We start from the raw sequence: 23,244 nt of genomic DNA, 5'->3' as shown, positions 1-23,244 counted from the left end.
CCAGTTCATTTTGTGCAAGTTGTGGAGAGTAATAATATTTCTGGTCAGATTATCCTAATAAAATAGGATAATAGGTACAGATTTGATTTAACTGGAAACATGCTTATTAAAGGATCAAAAAGTAGAATGAGAATAAAAATACACAAGCTATAAAATGTTAGCTTATATAGATGGAGGTGTGGAGGTGATTTTTTGTGTATTGTAGATTTTAAGATTATCTATTAGAATAAATAATGGAAAAAGCCATAGGTTTATTCATTTTATTTTCTCTTACTGAGGAACTTACTAGTGATATATACTAAAAATTAAGGTTTTGACAGCAAGTAAAATATAATAGCATCTTCAGTCAAAGTTTAATTTACCATTAAGCAATTTTATAGAAAGATTAATATTTTAAACAGTAGTACTTCATTCATTTAATTATCATACCTTTTAAGATTTAAGAGAAATAGCTTTCATGCACAGTTTAAATTTCTAAATTAATTGGTTTGGAAGAGGGAAGAGGAAAAAGAATAAAATATAGCAATATCTTTATTCCCAAGTGGAAAATTCAAACATTTTTGAATTTTGCTATGTAAGTTAAATGTTGAGAAGTATGGAGAAATTTGGGGGACTGGAGATAATAAATATAGGAAAAATATATAGCCTATATTGTGTGCTACTCAAATGTTGGGAATCGAAAGGACCTGTTAGCATTTTGACAGGTAAAAAGGTTGTGTTTAACTTTTTTAACAGGTATAATACAACATGCATGTAATACTACTTCTTCAAACACTTAGGTTTGTTGTGGTGATGTTTGATTGGTTTATTTTTTTTCTGGTTTTGATGTGTGGTAGCTATAGCTTGTTTATTCTGTAATACTGCAGACAAATTACTCATCTAGCTGTTACAGAAGAGGCCTGTATGTCTCTATGCCTATATCTGATCTATGGCAAACTGAGTATCACTGGCACAATGCTAGAATTTCATAATCCATATTCATCACTGAGATCACAGTTTTGAGAGTGACTGGTGTTTATGACTCATGTTATAGCCATAAAATTACATTTTAGTGAATGAATTAGAAAGATTGGATAATTACAAAGAAAGAGAATATATTAGGGACAAAAGGAAAAAAGTCCTGTATATGAAGAGTTTGATATATTATGAATAGGGTGTTTCATATAGAGCGTTTTGACAAGAATTTCCTGAAATAAGAATGTGCTGCACCTAGTAATTTCTAGTGACTCAAGCATGGTTCATTTTAAAATGTTGTAGATATAACACTTTTTGCAGGAGGCACATGGAGTCACATTCATGTAGTAAAACTTGGCAAAGAATTACATTTCATAAAACTGTAATCTACTAGCAAGTCCAGAAAGCTATCTCATATACTTTGAGGTTTCTAACATTCTTCTAGCATTTAGTAAAATTAGCATGTTTTCTGATACTGTGAAGGCTTGTTTTACCTGTATGTGATATCAGTATGTGTGTGATATCCATGTAACTATTAAACCAACACCAATGGTTCAAAACTTGGGTAATCTTTGCCTAGAATGGTAGCAAACACTGGTTATGAAACCTTTGCCATGTCAGAACTTGTATTCTTCATACCCTCTTTCTACTTCTGTTTCCTGTAATTCCCATTCTCCTTCACTGTAACATCAAGGGATATGCTAAGAATCCCCGTAGACAAGAAAAGACTTAATTATTACTGTAAAATCTGTTTTGGTATCCATGCTGTGAACTGCAAAGAAAAAAAATTGATGAAGAAGCTATAGGAACATTAAAGCCTTGATTTCCTTGTCCGGATTCCTAAAGTGCTCAATATTTTAAAGATTCTGAGTACTTCTGCTACCAGTTCCTTCTTGAATACAGTGGGAGCTGTTAAGTGATTGTTATTTTCAAAAAATAATAATAAAAAAGGGCACTTATTCTGACATTCACGTAGCAACTTCAATATCCTTGCTTTCTTTTTTTAGTACATCTAGCCTACATCAGGTCATGAGTTTTAGCTTGGAAGATTCTTACCTTAAAATAAAACTTCATACTAAATAAATATGATTATAAATACATTCCTTTGATGCAATTCTATGCTGTGACATTTTAAAAAAGAGGAAAAAAATGTTTGATTAACATTTTTAAAGTAGGAATTATCTATTTGATATTTCATACTAGCTTCTTCACTCTTAGAGGATATTGAAAGAAAGTTCAACATTAACATTTTAAAGAGTGTTGTATTCAGTGGACTGGATAAATATGGAGTTAGGGAGTTATTAAAACATTGATTCCTAATCCAACAGACCAAAACTGTTACAGTCTATTGGGTCAATGCTTGTGCATCTGACATGATAGACCATAACAGTTCCTTTGGACATGTCAGTGTCTAATTATACAGTTTTTAGTTTTCAGATCATTGACTCAATAGACCACAAAGAGGCAGATTAGAACATGCTATAAGTATTGTCAGCCTAAGTACTTTCACTGTGGCTGCTTTAAAAGCAAGGAGAAATTAAGAGGATTGTGAAATAGGCAAATACAAGATAAAGGTATGAAATGGTATTAATAAAATAGGGAGTTAATTGGATTTCATCCATAGGTATTTGCCATGTAATTTATAATGTGTTTTAGGTGAGGTGAAGAAATACTAGAGGAACAAGCTTAGAAAAAATCAATCAAGAAAGAGGAAATTTATAATTTTGCATGGCTTTTCTGTAGTTTTTCTGACTTCAAAGAATTCCAAAGCATTTGATTAGGTATTAAAGTAGAAATGTTCTTCCTATAACTTTGGGCTTGTCAAGTTTCTAAGCATCACATCTGTTGAACTCAAGGAACAAATGTAGGAACTCCAAGTAAATCAGCAGTTTGTAGGAATACTGCAGAACAGGAATGGGAGAAGAACATTTATACATGTATTCCAAAGAGTAACTTTTTGTGAGAACTTCCATAGTATGTTTCATATGCATGCAGAAAATAGTAAGGTCTTTATTTCAAAGTTTAAACCAAAACTGTACCAACATCTAAACTCTCTTTTGTCTTTCTTGAATGAATTATTAAATAATCCTGTCAATTTTTTTATAGATATGTAATTCTGATTATTTTATAACCAACTTGTGTTGCAAAGTTATTTCTAAAACTAATTCAAAAATTAAAATAACTTCAAGGGTAAGAATTTCTCATATTACCTGTTGCTGAAGAAATTGCATGTCTGTATGTTAGGAGACTGGTCAAATAGAATTGTGGATAAAATGGCATCTACTAGTAAACTGTAATAATAGTTGGGAAATCAGAAATAAATATAAACTCTGAACGATACATTTTTTGATGTACATAAAGAATAAATCCCCCCAATTTTATATTTTGTCATATACTTTACTGTATAAAGCACTGATTCTTTACAGTAGGGTGACTATAAAATTCTGTAGTGTTTGCACTAAAAAGAGTGAAAAATACGCTCAAAATAGAGTAGTAAACAAAATTTTCATGTATAAAACTTAAAAATAGCGTTAATTTTGCAGTCCTCAATCATACTGACTTTAGTTTAGATTGCTGACACTGAGCACTTATAAAGTACTGGATTGGTTCTTGAAGTGAGGATTTATTTTAAGTGTATAGGATGTATTAATGATAGGAAATGGCCAATCTTAAAGCAGTTATGCCACTGAAATCAGTATGAATTCTACTGTTACATGCTGAGTTCAGAATTTTGCCCGTTAGTTTTGTTTCACTTAAAAATGTTAAGATCTAGTTAAAAATCTGTGTTCCTCTTGCAGATAAATGTGCAGTTTAAAACTCTTTATGGTCTTATTAATAATATTTATGTATTATATTATATTATACTCCATACATAGAGAAATTCCATGGATACAGCAGATAATATGAATTAGAGCAAGGCATATTTGTTTAGCTCTGATTTAAAAAAATACATAAATCTGGAACTAGGTATGTACAGATTTAAAATACTGGTGAAAGGTCTATAGAAATTCCATGGGTTATGATGTGAGAGATTGATCAAGATTTTGGCAACATTTTAAAAATATTTTTGGCAGCAATAGTAAGTTCCAAAGTATAGAGCCAATTTGCTAAAAATTAATTCATTATAGTTTTCAAGGGTTAATGGGAGGAGAGAGAGGAAAAGTCTGAAGAGTTGTATCTCCAGTGTATGCAGTTGGTTCCCTAATGCACCATACAGTATTAACATTAGGCTATGCTAAAATGAGTCTCTCACCTTACAGTGTTTGAGTAAATTCCTTAGTTGCTTTAGTTCAGTAGCAGAACTAAAAAAAATTCTTGTCGTAGGTGAATCCTTGATATATAAGTTACAATCTGCTGACCATTTTTCTCTTAACTATCTTTTTTTTTCTCTAAATAAATAATTTAATATGAGCATATCACAGGTCTTGAAGAATGCACCTTTCAGTTAGTGTCCAGAAGAGTTAGGAATTTTTTCTTCTTATATATACTTTTTTTTTTTTTTTAATTTTATTTTTATCTTGAAAATGTATTTTTCACAATTGCAAAAGTGCTTTCTGGTATTAAAGCGAATTATTGCTGTTAAAGAAGTTATGTGACTGTAGCTAGGAGAAACCTTAATGAAAGAGAGTTGTTGACTTTCCTGTCTCTGACAGCCTTTGGCAGTCTAAATTCTGTGAGGCATCCTGTCATTGGCTAAATCATGCTGAAATGTCCTGTACAATGCAGAGATGCTAATTTAATTGCCTGATCTGGCAATCCAATCATGGGTTTGGTTAAGCCACCTGAAAGCAGGCATCTCATGCAATCTGAGACACTCTAGGGCATGTGAGACACCCACACAGGTAGACGTGACACTTGATCTTCTGGAATGGCAGCTGAGTCATGGCCAGTGGACGAGGTGCCTTTTTTTGGGCAACAAGGAATCCTTTTTCTGGGAGGTAATATTTACAGAAGTAGCACTGTTAATTTATTTTGATGCAGGGATTTACTCCATACGCTCTCAAGGCCTGCCTAAAAATTTCAGAAACAAGCATTGAATTAAAAGGTCAGGAATGAAAGTGGGAGATGCATTATCTTTTCAAACTGAAAACAGAATGCCCAAGTGAAAGTAGAATATCTGATTTTCCCCTTTGTCTTTGTATCATTGTTAGTAATTAGGGTGAACAAAAAATTGCATAGGTGAGAAGAATCTGGCATTGAAGAACTTAGTCTAAAAGTAAAATATACTTTCCTAAGGCACATCAGGTCATCCAAGTTATGACTAGTGCTTGATACCACTGAATGAATACATCATGAAATACTTACTGTTTATGGCTTTATTTTTACTTTAATGTAATTTATGAGTATGGCTGTAAAGTTGTTTAGTTGTCTTTGTGTTGTGATTCAAATGCTCTGAGTGTGATAATGTACTTTGATCTTAGAGAAATGGGAATATAAAGCACAATAATAGCAAAATCAAATTTCCTATAGTTATTTTAATATCAATGTTTAAATTATTTAATGGTCTAAATATTTAAATATAGCAGATCAGAATGAAGGAATTGGGGAAGACTTCACAAAATTATTTTAAAGGGAAATTCTGAAACTTTTCAACCAGCCAACTGTTAGCTATGTTATAATTTACAATGGAATAACCCTCAACATAAGAGTCCTAGAAGAATGCTGAAGTCTTAAAGTTTAGACATTAAGAAAAAATAAGGTATCTTTAATAACAGAATGGAGAAATATATAGATTTACCATATATAGTACCTCTGGGGAAAGTCATTGCTATACTATGGAGAGTTGAAGTTGGAATATCTTCAGTGAAGTCAGTGCTTTCTGCTAAGCTGCATCAATGTTATCAGCTGAGGTTCTGATCCATGACATCTACATACTGCCTGCGTTTGCAAACCCCATGATGGTCACTGATTACATGTAGTCTAAATCTTCCCACTGTAACTTCTGCTCAGTATTGTGTTTGCTTTCATCTTAATTTCCTCTTCTCCATGGCTCTGCGCTCTTTTTAGCAGTTGTTCAACTGTTTTGTTGTGAGTGGGCTGCACCTCTATATTAAGCAAAATGATTCTTGTCTAGTTTTTGAAGTTAGAAAGTAAAGTCCAAGAATTCTGGTATATGAAACATAACCATTGTATCATGATTATTGTGATTTCTTTTACATTTTTAAATTTTAGATGAAAATTCAATTGTCATCCAGTCTTTTAGGGAGAAGAAAGAACACAGGCAACACTTGGTAGTTTGTCACATGTGCCCTGCAAACAGGCTCTTAATCCACAGTCACCTAAGTATATAAATTTCCCAACACACAGGGCTGCACATACGTTTGTACCTATGAAAACATATCAGGACCAATGGCTGCAGGAAGGAAAACGTAGTAATAGTTTGATGCTTTTTTAAGAATATGTAGTAGTGCAGGCAAAGCACGAAGAGCACTTCCTTTCTCAGGCTAGGGCAATTTTAAGGAAACTATTCGGGGGAGCACTCAAAGATTTCTCTCCTGAAATTATCCTGGATTAGTGCTCCATACTGTTTAGATCCCTCAAATCATTATATATATATAATGTGTCTAGGATCCATTCTCTGAATCTGTTGATATATTCCACTTCCATGTCCTGAATTTTCGTACTAGCAAAAATGCCAAATCGTCTATGGGTCAGACAAGATCAGTTATTTTCGTACTGTACCACAGAGTCTCCATTGTAAGATGCTGCTCTTTCTGAGCTCCATTTTACTTTAAGATGCCACAGACTTCTAAACTAAACATTAAGTCTAATTAGATACAGAGAATATGATAATAATTGTATATATTTATGTGTAAATGAATTATCAGAATTTTGGTATTTAAGTAGTGCAGCATCTGAGGAAAGTTTCACATTGTTTTCTCAGTGAGGAGAAGCTCCCAATTTTCTATATGTGAAGGAACCTAATGTTCCAGTATTGTATCAAAGATACCATTCTGGTTTAAGCAAGAATGCATCTGTCCTTTCTGGTATCTACTTGTCATTCAAATAACTGATGGTATTAGTCTTTACAAAGATGAGAAACTTTAAGGAATTTTTAGAAAAGTTTTAAGAAAAGTCACAAATGTTTGTTTTTAAGTACATTTAAGTAAGATTTAAGTAAATTAAAGATTTAAGTAAAATCTTAAAAAGATTTTAAGTAAAGCTTCCTAATAATGGATATATGCACCATTTTAGCAAGAGGAAGGAGCAGAGGAAAATAGAACATTGCTGAACCTTTTTGAAAACTGGAATAATGGAGGCTCAATAGCCCCAAATTAAGAGCAAACATAAAAATCACTCAATATTAGATTTGCAGTCCTCTTCCTCTGTTTCTGTTCTAATTCAAGAAATATATTAAATGTTAAACAGTTCTTTCTGACTTTAAAAACATTTTTATTACCATACTGGTAAAAATCTGTGGTAGTTCTCAATTTACTAGAAGAAACAAGAAATTGATATATAGAGATAGGAGAACTAACGTCACGCATAAGCATTTGCCCCTGGGAAATAGGTGCTCAGATGGAATATGGCCATTTTGAGACCCAGAAGTACATTTTTGTGACCCACACTGTCTAGGTTTACATCAGAGAGCTCAAGTTGTTTAAGGGTACTGCTCTAGCACTTAAAAGGATTGCATTTAGCCCAGGGTGGGAATATCTGGCATGTTGAATGTATACATCAAATGTATATATCAAATCAATGTATTTCTCATGTTACTCTTTCAATATGGCCATTTATTTCACTTACAACTAGTAACAATTTAAAAATATATATTTAAAGAAGAGAAAAAAAGTCCTATTTATTTTAAATATGTGGGGGTTTTACACCTGAAGTATAAAACAATGAGCAGTAAAAATTTTGTCCTTTGCCTTTGTTGTTAACACGTAAACTAAATTAATGGAAACAATTCTGTTTCCATTAATTCTGTTTCTGTTCAAAGATTGAGTAGGGCTTATTTTACAATAAAGTTGTACTCTACCTATATATATATATTACCTTTTTGAGTCAACAGAAAGTGTAGAAATGATGAGCAACATTAAAACAACCTAAAATGCATCTTGAATTTCCACCATGCCTTACTCATGAGGTTAAGCCTTGTACACTCACTGCAGTTAGTGCTTGTAATTGGTCTTTTAAGGAAACAATCACACATTTTCAAAGGACTGGGTTGGGTTAGCTGCCCTTTTCCAGGTCTGCTTTTCATATGCTGTAAGATAAATGGAATATGATGCATCATTAGGTCAGCTGAACTCAGGAGTCCTGTAAATTAAGGGTTCTCCACACTAAGGAATAATACGTCCTTTGGACAGCAAGTGAGACACATGAACTTCTGATTCTCAGTTCTTCCTCTAGTCTATGCAAATAATAGTACACTATTTAGCTAAATTATAAACTTGTCTCTGTAAAAACATTAAAGTCATCAAGCTACTAAACAAGTGCTTTGAATTGTTACCAATAACAAATAGATATTACAAAAAATTTAACTAGTTTACTGAACCCTACAATTTAGTCTTATCTTCCCATAGATTAATACAGTATCATTTTCATTCTCACAGTTCCTGTGTGCAATAATATGCAACTTCTTCCTTACTTTCAAATTTGATTTGTAGTGTTGTGAAATAAATTTTACAAAAGCAAAATATAGCAAAGATAGTATGTTCCTATGTAAATTGAAGCAGTATAACAGGGAATGTTTTGGGTAGATTTTTTTTTTTTTTGATAGCTTTCACTTCAGGTTATTTTTTTCTTAATGCATTTTCTATCAGTAATTATTGGAGAGTTGGTAATAAAAGGTGAGAATTTAGAGCAGTTTCAGTAGCATCTGTTGTTTCAAACAAACGAAAACAAATAGAAGTTAGTGTTCTGCTGTCCTGTAAATAACCAAACTAGCATATTATTCTTACAGATAATTCTGTACTTTGGCATCTGAAGATATAGCATCTGTGAGTCAATGTTGCATGTGAACACTTGGCCACTTTTTTGGCTGTTTTCATTAGATGGAAAGACAGTTTTATAACTTCACAGACATAAATGAAAAGGATTTTCTGTATGCTAGTAACTGGTAAGTCTAAATTGCTTCTATTAGGAAAAATAATCTGTTTCTTTACATGTAGTTTTCACAAGAGGTGACAATAAAAGAGGTGGTATGAGTTAACTTCAGTGACAAAGTATGCTATCTATTAAATATGGAGTAGCTTTGTATTTATTATAATAAATTTATCCCCCCCCCCCTTTTTTTTTTTTAAATATAGATATCTTTTTAAGATTGTGTACAAGATAGATCTCATTAGCTTGTTAAATTGCTGTAGATGATAAAATAAAGAACAAAACTACCAAACTACACATCCAATTGAAAATGTAGGAATTAGTTGAAAAATAAGATTTGGTCACTACGTTCATTTATGCTAGATGATAGGTGCTAGTAACTCTTGAGATAGAGGCAGTAAGAAGCTACTGCTTTTGTTCTTAATCTTGTTCCTGTCCCTATAGTATGATCCCTCGGTTTTGTTTTGTTTCTTTGGTTTTCAACATGTGAATTTTTAAGTAACCAGGTTCGCAGATTTTTAAACTCGAATTTCAAGTGTCTTTAATATACCGGAGGTGAAGTAATAGAAATGGTTGTTGTTCACTTAGGTCTTCAAGATTCTGTTACACCTAAGAGATGTTTGCTCCTGAACTGAATAGTTTTCAATAGGAGCTTCAGAGCACTTAATGCTTGACACAGTTTTCATTATTTTACAGAATTGAGTTTTCCAGTAGTCCTCAGTACGAGATAGATGTAGTTCCTTCTAGTTTTTATTTGGTAGACTCTTGCATTAAAGCTGTGCAAAACTCTCTTTTTTCACCATGCAGTGCAGGCTGGAGGAGCTAGCTGCAATTCAGAGCAAACTAGCACTCAAATAATTTCACCCATGTTCTTTACTACTCCTGCACAACACAAACATCATCCAAGGAAGCTATGCATATGCATATAAAGGAATCACTTGATGTTAATACTTAAATATAGTTTCCATTAACCTATATCCTGTTTGCTTTGACTTCAAAAAGGCCAAATTGGGATTTCTACTATAACGGAGCTTCCTAGATTTTGAAATACTACTGTATTTAGCATTTCTCTTTTTATGCTACCTGGTTAAAAAAAAAAAAAAAAAAAAAAAAAAAAAAAAAAAGAAAAGAATTTTGCAAGAGAAGGCTTATATTAAATTGCTTATACCTCTAGTTTATTCTCATGAGATTCTGAAAAAAACACTTTTGTATATCTTTGGATGACAGTATATGAAAATATACTATATCCTTTTTTATATATAAATCACAGAAAATTCATTTTCTGATTGCAATCATATTTAGACATATAAAGTTATTTTACTTTCAATTTTCCTTTAAGATATATGAAATAAACTGCATTAAAAAAAAAAAGTATCACTTTTTACATATTTCCATTAGTTCCCTTTAATATCTATCTATATCTATATAAATATAATTTGATTTTTGTTAGACTTCATAAATATATTGACACGACATACCTGTAACACTGAACATGAAGCTTCCAATGCAAGAGTTTGTACATAGTCCATACCCAAATGTCACCATTATTTCATTTAAAAGATCCCAGCATGTCTACCTCATGATCGCTGTAAACTCTATAGTACTGAAATACGTCAACACTTTTTCTTGCTACATTCATTAAAATTAAGCACCCTTACCCTACCCCATCTGTAAACATCAAGTCAATTGGCAGCTAGCACATTTCCCAGTCAGCAAGCAGTATTGTGAATTTTATCTTCTCTTGCAGAAATCAATTCGTCTTCGTTGCAGCAGATGAAATTTCTTGTAACACCTCTGCAGGTAACAATCATTGATACTTCTTGATGCATCCATCCAGGTCTCAATATCCTTTTTCACATGCTGCATTTAATCGTAAGAGAAAGCATAGGAAAGTCCATAATATAAATTTTTGGAATAGCTTCATTAATTTGTAGTTTGAATCTTTAGGTTCTGCCATATAAAAGACATTAGGTTATTTTGCTGACTTTGGTGTTTTATTTTCAGTTTAAATATTATGTGGCCTAGAAAAATAAGGATATGTTAAGCCTTCTCATAAAAACGTAATGTGCAGTACAATCAAGATTGTGACTTAAAAAGTCAAAACAAAACAAATGAAAAGAGTAAGTTAGGTAGAGATAGATCTATGTAGGACATTGTAAGTGCTATAGATTTAACAGTTTTCAACTCTTTGGGGGCAAATATTGCCCACAAGGGTACTGCAGACCCTAAAGCACTCACAAAGTCTATCCTATGGATAAGATAGTGGGAGAGAGGGGTCTGTGTCTTCAGAGGATCACTCTCTAGTAAGTAAAAAGTCTTAGCTGCTTTGCTGGTATACTGTCATGTTGGGTACAGAAGAATGAAAAATGTTTTCAAAAAGTATTTACTAATGGTAATTTATAAATATAAAATATGTGTCAAGGGATTTAATGTCTTTTAAGTAATAGATGTTGAACAATCTTAGTCTTAATACAGGTAAGGATGATGTTATGTCACTACATAAGAAGTCAAAAGCCAAAATAATTAGTAACAGTGTTGGGCCGTATTCTGCTGATAGCGTTACACAAAAAAATCTGCTGAGTTCATGGAGCTGTGTGTACTGAAGGATGAAAGGATATATAGTGTGAACAAAATGTTGGTATTAAGAAATGTTTATTTATACAGAGTTGTACATTAACAGATATAAAGGTGATGAGTTTTCTGCTTATCCTAGAGTGACCTACAGAGAAACAAATAAAAAACATGTATTTATGAAAAAGAAGACCATAGCTAAAGCCACAATATGCTGAGATTGTTATGATTTGTATGGTAGCCACAGCATTTTTGGTAATCTGAAAAGTTCTTCCTTTCTAAAAAAATCAAAAATGAATTTTTCAGAGTCCCGAATTATTAGCAGAATACATTTTGAGAACATTTAACACTTTCTTGGTCTCACTAGATTTGTATTTTGGCATTCATTTATTTCACCTGTTCTGGATTATAGTGAGCTGAGTACTCATTAGACTACTAATTTATAAACCAATGCCTTACTAAGTAAGTATGCAGAAACTCATTTTAGCAACTTTTGAACTTGGAATTCTTGACAGAGACATGTGGTCTTTAATAATTTTCTTGTCCTGAAAACAATTCCCTCTTTTACAGAGTGAACGCTTCTAAGCATTAGTTATACCCGTAGACATTTTCTTCCTCAGTTCACACAGAATTCAAGTATCCAAGACTATACTATACATATGCTGTAAATCACTACTCTGGAATTCCAGTCAATAATGTAATATATTTGTTCATCAGTAAATTCAGTGGACTGTACACAGAAGAAAATGGACTTTTGTGTATATTTACTAAAACTTTTCAGTTTACCAGTAAATTACTGGTAAATTATTATAAATTTACCAGTAATATTTTTATATATTTAAATATATTTATTATAAATTAAATTATTGAATTGTTGCAATAAATAGGGTGTTTTTGTTAGGTATGTTCTTGACAGTATGATAAATATTAATGATAGGTAACTGTAGGTGCCTTTTTTATTATATGATCAAACGGAGCAACCCTGTATCTTCCGTTCCTTGTATATTTAAATTTTAGTGACAGAATTTAAAGGACTTCTGGCTATATTAAAAAAAAATCATACTCTGGCCCATATTTCTGTGTGGTACAAATTGCCAAAATTGTGTTTGGTCTTTCAAATCAGTAGGCTGACTTTGAACTAATTTGTTATCTAATGTTCTGTGTTTTAATACATGAAGTAAATATAGATACATAATCTTTCAGAACAGCAGCTGACAGTCATGTGGTTTTTCAGATGCATGCAATACACCTACGATTCAATTTTATATGCTAGTAGTGCTTCTAAACTCAATTACAGTAATTCAAGTGTTTGCAAACTTGATTTAAGATGAAAGTTCTGATAATATGCTCAATGTTTGAAATGTGAGTATATATACATTTATATTGTTTCCTTGTAAAGAATATAAGTGTTTGTAGATTTCAGATAATAATAAAACAAGTACGTTTTTGGTTGGAACTTTACCATCAAATAGAAATGGGAAGTCTTGGGTGATTCTGCTGATAATAATCACTCATCTCTTCCTAATGCTTTATCATTTCTGCCAGAGGACATATAACCATCAACTACATGAGATTATTTTTCCTAGTTTAGGAAATTAAGTAATCTTGAAAACCAAAATGAAAGGCTATTGCCAATGTGTCAATATACATGTTTCTATTTCTGTATGTGTATTTGTTCTTGCGTGAATATTATACACCGGAAAGACATACTAGTGTGTGACAGAGGGATCCTTTCGTGGGAAATTTTAAAATATTTTGCTTTTTCATCCAGTGCATTTTGAAGCTAAAAATAATTACTCTTCAGAAGAGAAGTTTTGTGCTTCTGGGATAGATCTTCTCTGGCAGGCATGATTAAAGAGTATGCAAACAGACCTAAACTAGATCAGAGGTAGGGAAACTATCTGAAACCTGCTTTCAGTTTGATGATGGAATTTTAAACAAGGATCTCTGAAGAATTTCCTCTAGCAAAACTCTGACAATGGTTATATTAGAGGAGAATTAATCCTGAGTTTTCTGCCTGATGGAAGCAAAATGGATCTTAGCCTATCAGTCTCCTTATAAATCAGAATGAAACCCAGAGTAAACCTATGGTTTATTTACATGTTGGTTAGAGAACATTTTTCATTTTGAATCTTTAATATTTTTAATGATTTTTTCAAATCAGTGTTCAGTATATATTTTTTTCTTTTAAATTTTGTAAGGTCAAAATTCATAGTTTATAAAGAAAAAAATATTTTCTAGTGTCTTTACCAAGTTCATTCTAGGATGTACCTGCGTATCGCATTTTATGATTTTTGTGTTAAAATGGAACAGGATCATTATTCCATATTTACACCACTCTTAAAATCCAGTGTGACATTATTTATATATATCAACACGGCTGATATTATTTTTTCTCCCAAGTGTATATACAATTTATGGTTTTGAAATAACAGAGACAAAGGAAAAAGGTATATGTAAGCCTGAATTTGGAATGAAGTATGGTAAAAGTGGATATAATATATGTCCAATTGTAACTGTGTTTATTTATGTAAAATTTGAGCAGAGTAATCCCTAGGAGGTGGGATTGTGTGTGTGTGTAAAAGAAATGTGTTATAAAGCTTTAGAAGTTGATAGTCCTGCGTTAAGTTTTCAGCCTCCCTTTGGAGAAAGAAACAGTCTCCAAAACAAATATTCTGAAATGTTCAATTTTCAATTTAGGAAAAACATGTCATAAGAAAGGCAGTGTGAAGAGGCAAACATTAATACTATCAAAATAGTTTGAAAAAAAATATTGGCATTTTTTAATTAAGGCAATTGCTCAAGTCATGGCAATTTTCCTGTATACTACCTGTCAACATTAACACTACCACAAATTTAAGTCATGAAACAATAGTATATGGATATACTTCCTTAAAAGCAAATTAATATTTGACAAAGTGTTTAGAATGGGTAAGGTACCTGTTGTGGTCTACCTCTGCTATGTATGTACGTAAATAATTTTATCTGGTCAAATTTTGCCATACATCCTTGCATACATCTCATTGACATATTAGGTTTCTGGTAGGAGACTTTGATCACATTGTACTCTTTCAAATGAATTTCCAAACATTAGATATTATACAAGCTGCTTTGAAAAAAAAGCAGTTTTAGGGAGGTTTGCATCAGCCTTTTTGAATTATTGTGTAAAGACATAGGTTCAGTAGTGAGAGGTTTCTTTCTTAGTATCATTGCCTATGGGATTGATTTCATTTCATGAAGCAATTTAGGAAAATAACCATTTTCTACAAAATGCTTTTATTATTATGTTAATCTCTTCCACTAATCAGATGAATTAAAAAATTAAGATGAAGGAGCATTTGTAAGGTCTTTATGCTAGCATTTATTTAAGTCTCTACAGGTTTTCCCTGTGAAAAAATAGCAGATACTGAAGTTTTTGCACTGGAAAAACTATGGAATGTTGTACTAATGCACATTATTAAATTTCTATAAATTCAAGTGTCCTTTTTGTTGGTGCTTCAAACTTCCCTTTACTGCTGCTGTAAATAGTGCTTACATGGAATTCTTTTTGTTACTGCTGTTACTGCTCTTAGTAGTTCTGTGGTAAAGATGTTCAGCTATTGGATCAGTTGATAAAAATCAGTAAATGCTTTGATTATTCTCTGCTCTTCTTTCTTAAAATTTGATTAATTCCTTTTCTCACTGACTGAAAACACTGGCAGACCTTTTTGGCATCTTTGTCATTATCTCTTTGACAGCTTGCCTTCCCTATGCTTACAGTTCTAGGTCAGTTCACATGGCTAGTCAATTGTGACAACACGACAAGATTAAGAAAAGCTGAGTTTCTGTGATTTGTAAATGGAGGATTTGCAATGTGAAGTTCCTTTGATAAACAGAAATAGTGAATAATCCATGTTTGCCCTCAACAAGTGCATATAAGCATGTGTGCATTCCCTGTATTGTTTTTTTTTTGTTTGTTTTGTTTTGTTTTTTACTATTACTTAATGAAACAAATAGATTTTTTTTCTCATAGACTGAAAGCAGGACACATGAAAGGCAGTTTGTGTGTGTGCTGTATGTATGATTATATACTAGTAAATTAAATAAACAAGGATTCAGTATGAATATCATGAGGTTATTATATGTAACATTTAAAACATTAAAAAAAAATGTTATTGTGTAATACTGAACTTTACACACAAGCAAAAAAGACTGCTTTAGAATGTAATGTAAGAATTGTCTGGTGTATTTGTTACTGAACTAGATCAGAATTTATTTAGGGTTTATTGCCACAAAATATAACAGCAGCAGTAATAGACAAATGCTGTATAAATAAAAAAATAAAAATAAAAATGCTTGTTTTTCTTTGAAATACAACAGTTTGTGTCACCTGATGGCAAGGTGTCACCTGATGGCAAGCCTCAGTTTGCCCAGTGTTTTTTTATTTTGGTATATAAATTAAGTCTCTTTTTATTGAAGAGAGGTTATACAAAAAGGTGCTGTTGGTAGCACATAATTATTTTACATTTTTAAGCAAACATCAAGTGCAGACTTGAGTGGAATCTGCCTTTGTCCATTTGTAAATCCTGACAGCAAGACTGAAATTTGAGACAGAGCTTTTAAGGGTTGTTATATAGTAATGATTCAGTGCCAGCTCAGGAGGGATGTCACCTGTGCTGCAGTTTGTTGCATTTCTGTATTTCTGCAAATTGATTGATATCAATCATATTTTTTTAAATGTTTAACAAGGTGACAGCTCAACTTTGGATGACGGTAAACATATAACAGACTTCAAAAAAAGCTGTAGGTTGTCATTCAGAAATAAAAATTAAAATCATGTCTGAACACCAATGATGGAAATTTCTGCAAAGGATGCATCAATTAGCAATAATTAGTGAGCCAATTAATAATGGGCCAAATTCATTATCTGGCCAAATTCAGATATTACATAAGTAACATCAAGAGCTGGAAATTCTTCCCTGCATATAGATAAATCTGAATAGGCTTTTAAAATTTCTTCTGGCTCCAACTGGAAGAAAAATGTAGACTGCTTCTAATGTTATCACTAATGTATTTACAAAGATCCCTTTGTTGAAATCATTCATTATCATGATGTATTATTATCATGATTTTTTAATTATTATTATTATGATCATTGATTATCATTATAGACTATGGTCACTTTTTATCTCTGTGAAAACCTAGGAATGTTAATGCTATACTAACAGGAAATCCTGCATGGTCTTCAATATATACAGGAGGTTACCACTGCAGTATACCTTGAAGATTCACTATTTCATTGTGCTATGTCTGTCTATACATCTTCCCAAGTCTTTTTCTGCTGCACATCACAACACTGTAAAGCATTATCAGTAGTGGAAGAGGAAAATTATATGCAAAGGAATATTTTATGCTCCTGCAGAATTATCTTAATGTTTGGTATTATGCATTTAAAACTTTTTGTAGTGGATTTTAACATTTTTAACTTTTACAATCAAGGAAAATGACTGGAAACTGTTTTTATCAGCGGTTTTCAAACTTTTTCCTCAGAATTAAGTAAAAACTTAGGACAGACTTCTTTCCTCATTTCCTTACAAGCTATTTAGAGAGACTCATTGCTTACTTGCATGATTTAAATGCCTAAAGTTATTTGGTATTAATATCCAAAAGTATTAAAAATATTTGGCTGCAGATGCCTTGGACACCATAAGCTGATAAGTAGAGAATTTTAAGTGAAAGGACAACCACTGCTGCACAGTGATGACCAACTGAGGTTAAAATACTGCAATATGTTATGTAACTGGTGTGGATACAAAGGAGCTCCTGCTGCTGTCACCTGGTTTTGGTATCATAATAGTCATGTGACCAAGAGAAAACACAGGTTGGTTAGCTACTGGAATCATTTATCTGGATAAGGCCAGGTAACTTGCTTTCCTTGTATTCCTTCCAATGCTTCACTGAAATCTTCATGTCTTTTGTCTACAATTTTACTGCAATTCTGCATCAAGGTCTAATGGAGGAAGTATTTGGATTGCCCTTTTTATGCCAGCTGTGAACAGCAAGAGGCACATCCTGCAATAGAACTCATTTCCTAGGTGAACAGTTAGGGTAGGAATACTGAACCACTCTGCATTGTATTCTACCTTTTCTTACCTAGCTAAGGCTAACTTGTTCAGTTGCCTTTTTGTAAAATTTAGTAATAAGTGGAAATACTAGTATTTGTGTAAGTTTATACTTTTTGAAGACTCAACACATACAGGTTTGAAGAAGCGGCAATTTTATGATTTTATTGTTCAATTAAAATCAAAGCTAGTAAATGGGTAATATTGCGAAGAGTTAGAAATATGAGCTTCCTAGAGGATACATATGCATTGCTTGTAATATGGAAAGCAACAAGGGAAAAGATCATGCAGTTAGTTTGTTATATTATTTTCAGTTTTAATTTTTACTTGATCACTGGCTGAGGTAGTATCAAATTTTTAACTTCTGTTTTTATATGATAATGGAATCATCAATTTCTGCAGTTCTTCTATCAATATCTAGTCTTAAAAAGTGGGGGGAAGTGATAGTATTCAGAAATCTATGCACATCAGATCCTTTAAAAAGTTTAAAAAATATATCTCATTTTATGATTTTTAACAACAGAGGAAAATGTTTTAACTTGCTGTATACTTTATAGTGTGATTTTTTTTCTTTATTAATGTTGTCATTAAACCCTATAGTAGATGTGTTATTAAAGATCTTCCAACTGTCTACAGTGGGTATCAGATTGTCTGTCCTAGATGTATATGAAAATACAACCACAGTAACAAAGAACTAAAAAACCTAAAATGGTAATAAAAATTAGAGAAAGGCAAACCTTCCCTATTTTTAAGAGTCTCTAGTAATACCTATTACTGATGACTTAAAGAAAGATATTCAATTTCAAAGGCACTACTAAAATGAATGTCTCTCAGTTACCATTTTTAATTCTTTTTTTTTTTTCTTTTTTTTTTTTTTTCTGTTTGTGCAGTGGGCAAAACAAAATATCCTTTTATATAGTATTTGAGCAATTTTAAACCTTTTACAGAAAATCATTGGAAAAAAATGACACATAACCTGAGTAGAGAAGACCATATGAGGATTTCTTTTTTGGTAAAGAGTTTGCTGCTATAATGCTACAAATGTTAGCATTGCAATGATGATTTTTTCTCCCAAGTATTTCCCAGTAAGGTGTTGGTCAAGCTACTTAAAAACCAGTGCCAGTAAAACTAAATGCTAGCAAACATCACGTTTTTTTCATGCTGTGTCCTGAATACTTGTTCTAGACATACTGAAAAATAGTGAAACTTACCTGATTCGCATTACTGGTGCATCACAATTGTTCATCTGTTGTGTTCCTGAGTAAAGAATTTGTAAGTGCAAATAAAGTACTGATACATTGATTTAATATTCTGTAAGATGCATAGATAATCACCTCGACTATGAAGTCATTGTAAAAACTTTGCCATTTACATGTTCTAAATTTTAGTAAATTGTTTACCTAGAATGAATATTTCCACGGTAAGTTATCACAAAGCATTCAAATGCCACTAATTTAATGAGAAAAAAGTATGCTGGCATAATAGTGAATAAATGAACCAATGACTATATGACTATACTAGTTTACTGATTTTTCAGTGTGACAATATAGTTTAAATCTGTGTTATTTTCAGCATGAAAATCAGAATCTATTCTGCTAACCTTATGAGCTTCTAAATTTGGTGTCATGCAAGGGCGTGTTTAAAAATTAGCATTTAAAAAGAAACCTACTTGCTTTAAGTTTAAGCTGACACTGTTCCTTTCCTCTGTGGAAATGAAATTTATTAATCATAATAAAACCATCATATTCTGAAGGTAGAGGTCACCCTGAGGAGGAAAAAGTCTGTTCATCACAGAGGAATTTCAATGCATTTTTCCCAGATAATATCTGAGCATGGATTCTCTCCCCTTTGGAAATATATTCTTCCATGGTTGTGCTTATATGCATCAAGTGTATGTAGGAGGTTGCAAGAAAGAGAATTTTGCAATTTAATTTTATATACTTTATTTTCTTTTAGAGAAGATTTAGAAGATTTTTTTTTTTTTTTTTACATTTTATTTCATGTTTACATTACACACATTTATTCAAGTGGGATTCCAATAAAGATAAAGGAAAAATTGGGAATGTTTCATATTTTAAAAAGAATACAAACTTTACTGGTTCTGAAATACTATTTTTACTTAACATAACAGTACAAACTTCAGCATTCTCTTAATGTAAATGTAAAACATTATTTTTAAGAAGCAGGGATTAAGTAAGGTCACATTTTTTACATTAGGATTACTTCACCGCTCTTTTGTTTTAAGAAAGAATCATAGTTTAAACAATAGGATGAAAAATACTGACTTGGAACAGTCATCTGGTCTTTCTTTGGAAATTGCTTAATATATTTATTTATCCATATGTTCCATCTTGCTTGTCCAGACTTCAGTAAAATATTGATGTAACATGTTTAACCACTGTTACCATGACTGTTTATTATACCACTTGCTCATCACTTCACTGATGATTTAGGTTAAATATAAACCTAATTTAATAAAGCTTGAGCAATATGTTGTACCCTCCTACTTAGAAGAACCCCTTGCATTTTGGCCACTTAATCCTTTGCCATGGGTGACCCACTATGCTCTCTGTTTTGTGTATTACATAGTTGATTATGCAGCAGTAAATGGGGATCAGAGTGGTGAGGAAAAAAAAGGTCACAGTAAGTCCCATTGTAGTTAATGGCTTGCACTACACCAAAACTAATGTGATTCTTACAGTTCTAAACTTACAGTCCTTCCTTAGCATTACAGTAATACCAGATAATCAGAAAACAAAACAAAACAAAACAGTATGTTTGGAAAATATACCAATTCCTGTTGCTTTAAAAATAAGTCATGACTTTAAAGCATGTATAATAGTATAATAGTACTTACAATTCATCCTCCATGTTACTAGGGATATGAAGGAAATGTATAGAGCTGGAAATAAGTCTAGATTTAAATTAATTATTTTCCCTTTCTAGATGTTTTCTTACATGAGATTTGACTTGAGAGAATTAGAATCATAATGATTTTTAAAATGGATTCTCGGACTTTAAAATGGGCATAAGCATACAGAGGAAAATAAGGTGTCTTTTTTACTTCAGTGGAGATGAATGAGAAATACATTCTGTTATGCCAAATGGCCCATATCAATTTGGTATTTTCACCATCAAAGCTAAGTATTTTAAATTTCTAAATATTACAATGCTTACATCCCAATGTGGATGGTTACCAGGGTTATGCTCCTTCCAACCAAAGAGGCTGCAGAGTATGCAGTCACTGTCAAACCTGAGCTAAGAACTCTTTTTTTCTCAAAGGATCAAATATATTTCCAAAGATAGGCATTTATGGATACCAGCGTTTAAATAGAATTTATATATAAATTTCATCCTTCACTTACCAGTATATTGGATGCAAAAAAGAAAATAGTGTGTTTTATACAAGTCTTTTATGCATATTTTTCTGAGTTTTAAGGCTATAAAGTATAAAATTATTGCCCATCCCTGCTTCCCCTTGCTATTCATGTCTATCTTCAATAGCTTTGAGGCCCTCTCTGGTAAAATCCAAAGAAAACATGGCTATGCACAAGAAACTGAGCCCACATTCATGAACTTGTAGTACTTCCATAGTTTCAATAGATTAATTCCTTTTTAATGTATTACCCATTAATAGAAAATTGAATTTACTGAGTAAACAAGATAGTACAACTGAAGGCATTCAGACACTATGGTTTTACTTTGTAGTGAAACATGCAGATTTTGCTATGGAATACTTTATAGGGAGATAATGTATGATTTGCATTTACTCAAAATTTCCATTAAAAATAATAGGAAGTTTGCTCTTGAAATTTAACACAGTATGTGGATTTAGACTCATAAAGATAAAAGGATAACAGATGCCACAAAACAGTTTTACGTTTTAATATCAAGTTAAAATGCCATGGAAATATTCCACTTTAAACCTTTAAGTCTGAGACAGAGAAAAGGAGAGGAGCTATTCATCTTAGGTACTTCAGAACATGGTTGCGAAGAGGGTACAGAAATGCCTGTTCTTCAGAATGGCCAAGTCCAGAGATTTGGGTCTATTTGTGAAAATGTTGTTAGGGCTGTTTGTAAAAATGGCGATCCTTCTTGATGACCTGTGTAAAATGCTCAGGATTAAAGCAAGAGTGAGCAGTAAAGCTCAACTCCATACAAGACAGGTTTTAGAGAATTGCACTGACAGCACTCTGTTGCTGGAAAAAATGGCCTACTCCCAAGTATTCTCCTACCAACCAGTGCACACTTTGACACTCTGAAGTTTGTATTTACTGAACTTTATTCTACTTTTTTTTTTTTTCTTTCTTTTTTTTTTTTTTAATATATTTTATTCAGATGTGGTTATATGTCCTTGGAAAAGGCAAAACATATCACCTGCAAGTCTGTGAGCCTGAGGTTGGTTGGGTAGTAAGAGGCGTTCATGTAAAGTCTGCCTTGTCAGAGCTGAATCCTCTTGCTTTTAGATAGTGCAGCAGGTGAGGGATTGCATATGCTGTGGAAACATTCATTTCTCTTTTCCCTCAGCTGATTATTTAGCTAATCAGATGGTGAAGAAACAAATGCATGAGATAAAAAGAAAAAAAACAAGTGTTCATTTGTATCCAAAAACTAAGATAACTATAAAGAATGAGACTACTCTGGGATTGCTGATCACATGAGGTTAAAAATAATGATTTTTGAGAGAGAGATCAATGATATTACTAAAATTAACTTATTAATTTAGCCCTTCTATGCAAGACACTACTGTAATTTTAAATGTTTTTGTTATATATGACACCTGAGATCAAATTGAAATTATTTGATTACAGGAAAACACTAGACATTCAAAGAAACCTATATTTAGATAATATGTATCTCACTAATGGTAACTGCATTCAGACTTGGACTGTGAAGCAAAGCTATATATCTCAAGGTGAAGCAGGCTGGGCCAGCAAATTGACCAGGTATACATGCAAAGAAGCTTTGAATTAACTTCATCTGTATGGATTTTATAAGAGGAGAAATGACAAAAATCTGATTTGAAAAATCACTGTCTTTGCCTGGTTGTAGCAGGAACTCGGCTGGAAAATTCAGGCTTCAGCTGTGCAAGTATCATGGCTTAGGATGACACTGTCTCTTCTCTAGAAAAGATAAATTTATAGATAAAAAAGATTAAAAGGATTAAAAAAAAAAAAAAGGAAAGAAAAGAAAAACAGATAAAGATAAAAAAGATTGCAAAATATGCAATAAGTACGTTCCTTAAAACCGAGTGCCTCCTGTTGTTCTATAGCCATCCTCCTTAACCTGATGCTGATTCTTAATAGTGTAGTAAAACTAATTATACATTTATTGTAATTCATAACCTTAACATTTCCCAAAGGACAGTTGTTTTTGAAACTGCAGAGTGAGTTTATTTCTGATGAATTTGGATAGAAATATAACCATTTTGTTAATATATGTAGTATCTAGTTATAACACTTTTTCCATTAATCTTCAACTTTATTTTCTCTGCAGTTACGGACGAGTTTATGCTGCAGACCCCTACCACCACACACTTGCTCCAGCAGCCACCTACGGCGTTGGTGCCGTG

At 32.2% G+C, this 23,244-nt stretch overlaps 1 protein-coding gene across 50 annotated transcripts in view; it reads left to right on the top strand.

Annotated features, from left to right (window-relative positions):
* Positions 1 to 23,244, top strand: part of RBFOX1 (RNA binding fox-1 homolog 1) — an 873,300-nt gene that overhangs the window by 846,800 nt on the left and 3,256 nt on the right. For 46 of the 50 annotated variants that reach the window (XM_084536908.1, XM_084536919.1, XM_084536930.1 and 43 more), the window contains one exon: positions 23,169 to 23,244. In XM_084536908.1, the coding sequence (XP_084393034.1) occupies positions 23,169 to 23,244 (76 nt within the window). Of the gene's footprint in view, positions 1 to 10,747; positions 10,801 to 23,168 lie in introns of all 50 variants that reach the window. The other 4 variants (XM_084536942.1, XM_084536928.1, XM_084536933.1 and 1 more) reach the window with 1 other exon arrangement.

This window comes from Aythya ferina, assembly GCF_964211825.1.
Source record: "Aythya ferina genome assembly, chromosome: 15".
In the NCBI taxonomy this organism is placed as follows: Eukaryota; Metazoa; Chordata; class Aves; order Anseriformes; family Anatidae; genus Aythya; species Aythya ferina.
Note: the sequence above shows the minus strand (reverse complement) of the source record. Positions and strands in the feature narration are given on the sequence as shown.